At 39.2% G+C, this 2,754-nt stretch overlaps 1 protein-coding gene across 1 annotated transcript in view; it reads left to right on the plus strand.

The window, feature by feature from the left end:
• LOC142660517 (uncharacterized) overlaps positions 1-2,328 on the plus strand; it is a 479,487-nt gene extending 477,159 nt beyond the window's left edge. Inside the window, exon 11 of the mRNA XM_075837164.1 lies at positions 1,223-2,328. Coding sequence (XP_075693279.1) covers positions 1,223-2,286 — 1,064 coding nt within the window. The 3' untranslated portion in view covers positions 2,287-2,328. The remainder of the gene's footprint in view (positions 1-1,222) is intronic.
• Positions 2,329-2,754: the final 426 nt, after the last annotated feature.

Consider the following 2,754-nt stretch of genomic DNA (forward strand, 5'->3'; position numbering starts at 1 on the left):
CATTTCAGTGGCAAATATGTCATGCCCAGCTCGTGCCACTGAAGACACACCCCCCAAAAATTGTTAAAAGGGTTCTCCCTGGTTTGGCTATGCCATATATGTGGAAGTAAACTACTGTTTGCGCACACTGTAGGGCTCAGAAGGGAGGGAACACCATTTGGCTTTTGAAGCATAGATTTTGCTCGGTAGTAATTTTGCTTGGATTTTTTTCTGGTATTTTAGTTTATAATCTTGGGGCCTAAGTAAGCTGGGCATAGTACATCAGGGGCATAATCAGGTGGTATAATAATGGGGTAAAATAATCCATAGATGTGTGTTAATCTGTGAAGCAATCTTTTATGCACAGGCCGGTGTCGCACTGATAAATGGGGTAGTTTCTTATCCCGCTTTTGGTCCACACTCTGCACCTTTGCAGTTTGGGGAAAATTGCTGGGAAGTGTTGTCCTGGTATAATACGGACACCCTTGCTCCCAGCAGATATGTTTGGGCCCTCCCTTTCCTGCTTCCCTAAATTTAGTGCCTTGATATATCACCTCTTGAAACAGAAGAAATGTTCCCCACGGGCCTGCACAGCTGCATATTTATCTTTCCTGACATATTGGAGCCTTAACTTATCTTATTTTTTTCATAGACGTAGTGGTATGAGGGCTGTTTTTTTTGCGGGACGAGCTGTAGTTATTATTGGTACCATTTTGGGGTACATGCAACTATTTGATCACTTTTTGTCTATTTTTGACCCATAAACCACAAATCTGACAGTTTTGTTTTTTTACATAGCGTTCATCATGCGCTAAAAATTACATGTTGATTTTATTCTGCGGGTCAGTACGATTCTGGCGATACCAGATTTATAGCACTTTTTTTTTATGTTTTACAACTTTTTGTACAATAAAATTACTTTTGTAAAAAGAATGTATATTTTTCTGTCACCATGTTGTGAGAACCGTAACGTTTTAATTTTTCGTTGATGGAGCCTAATCGTCTTCTGTAATGGCAGAGCAGAAGGCCATTGTTAGGCCTCCTGTTGCCATAGTAGCAGTCTTCAGCAGGGCCAATTAAACATTTGTCAGACAGTGAACGTCCTTTGATGGCCAAAGATCTGCATTTCTTGGGTAAATCAGATGTTTCTTCTGTGTCACAAGGAGTTATGAACTGACCTCTTAATAACCTACTTTTGATGATATTACCTATAATACCACAAAATTCATCCTAATCCTAACAGAAAACCCCAGCAAGAACCCTGAAGGAAACTTCGTGCTATCGATAAATTATAAAGTAGAAGATGAAGATATCATACTGCAGGCTTCAGGAGAAAACATCATTACCCTACATGTACATCCAGGACTTCACAGTACAGAGCTATCATATATTTCCCCTAATCATGAGGAACTTTCTCCTGACCAATCACAGATTGTTACCACAAGTACTACTTTGGAAGGGGGTAAAAGGTTTCAATGTGGTAAAAAGTTCACAAAAATCTCAGGTCTTTTTACAGACAGAAGAATTCACACAGGGGAGAAGCCGTATTCATGTTTAGAATGTGGGAAATGTTTTTCACAAAAATCAGATCTTGTTAGACATAAGAGAATTCACACAGGGGAGAAACCATATTCATGTTCACAATGTGGGAAATGTTTCACAAATAAATCACATCTTGTTAAACATGAGAGAAGTCACACCGGAAAGAAGCCATATTTATGTTTAGAATGTGGAAAATGTTTTACAGATAAATCAGATCTTGTTAAACATGAGAGAAGTCACACAGGAGAGAAGCCGTATTCATGTTCAGAATGTGGGAAATGCTTTATAAGTAAACCAAGTCTTGTTATACATGAGAGAATTCACACAGGAGAGAAGCCGTATTCATGTTTAGATTGTGGGAAATGTTTTACAGTTAAATCAAGTCTTATTAAACATGAGAGATGTCACACAGGAGAGAAGCCGTATTCATGTTCCGAATGTGGGAAATGTTTTACAGATAAATCACATCTTGTTATACATGAGAGAAGTCACACAGGAGAGAAGCCATATTCATGTTTAGATTGTGGGAAATGTTTTACAGTTAAATCAAGTCTTATTGTACATGGGAGACGACACACAGGAGAGAAGCCGTATTCATGTTCAGAATGTGGGAAATGTTTTACAGATAAATCAAGTCTTGTTAAACATGAGAGAAGTCACACAGGGGAGAAACCGTATTCATGTTCAGAATGTGGAAAATGTTTTATTACTAAAGGCAAACTTAGGAATCATCAGAGAAGTCACACAGAGGAGAAGCTGTTTTGATGCTCTATATGTGGAATATGTTTTACAAGGAAATAAACAAATTTAAACCCAGAGAATTTACATGAAACCATTTTCTTGTTTGGGATGTGAGAAATAAGGTTCTAGGGATTGCTCATCCAGGGAACAGTCATACATGTTGATGTAATCCTTGCCGAAAATATATTAGGCTGACATTTTAGATGGGTGTTTCAACTAACACCCTCCCAGTACACTTGTTCAGATCCAAATTAATCCAATAGTTATAGATTATCGATATATTGGCAAGAAATTATGACACACAGATGCAGCTGGTATGCTCAAAATACTCTTTTAACCCCTTAACGCCAAAGGACGGATACATCCGTCCTCTGCAGCTGTTAGTTCGCGCAGGAGGACGGATATATCCGTCCTGTGATGGCGCGGGTACTGCCACTGTACCCACGCGATCAGCGGCAGGAGCACGGCTGTTATACACAGCCTGGCTCCTGC

This window comes from Rhinoderma darwinii, chromosome 1 (assembly GCF_050947455.1).
Source record: "Rhinoderma darwinii isolate aRhiDar2 chromosome 1, aRhiDar2.hap1, whole genome shotgun sequence".
In the NCBI taxonomy this organism is placed as follows: Eukaryota; Metazoa; Chordata; class Amphibia; order Anura; family Rhinodermatidae; genus Rhinoderma; species Rhinoderma darwinii.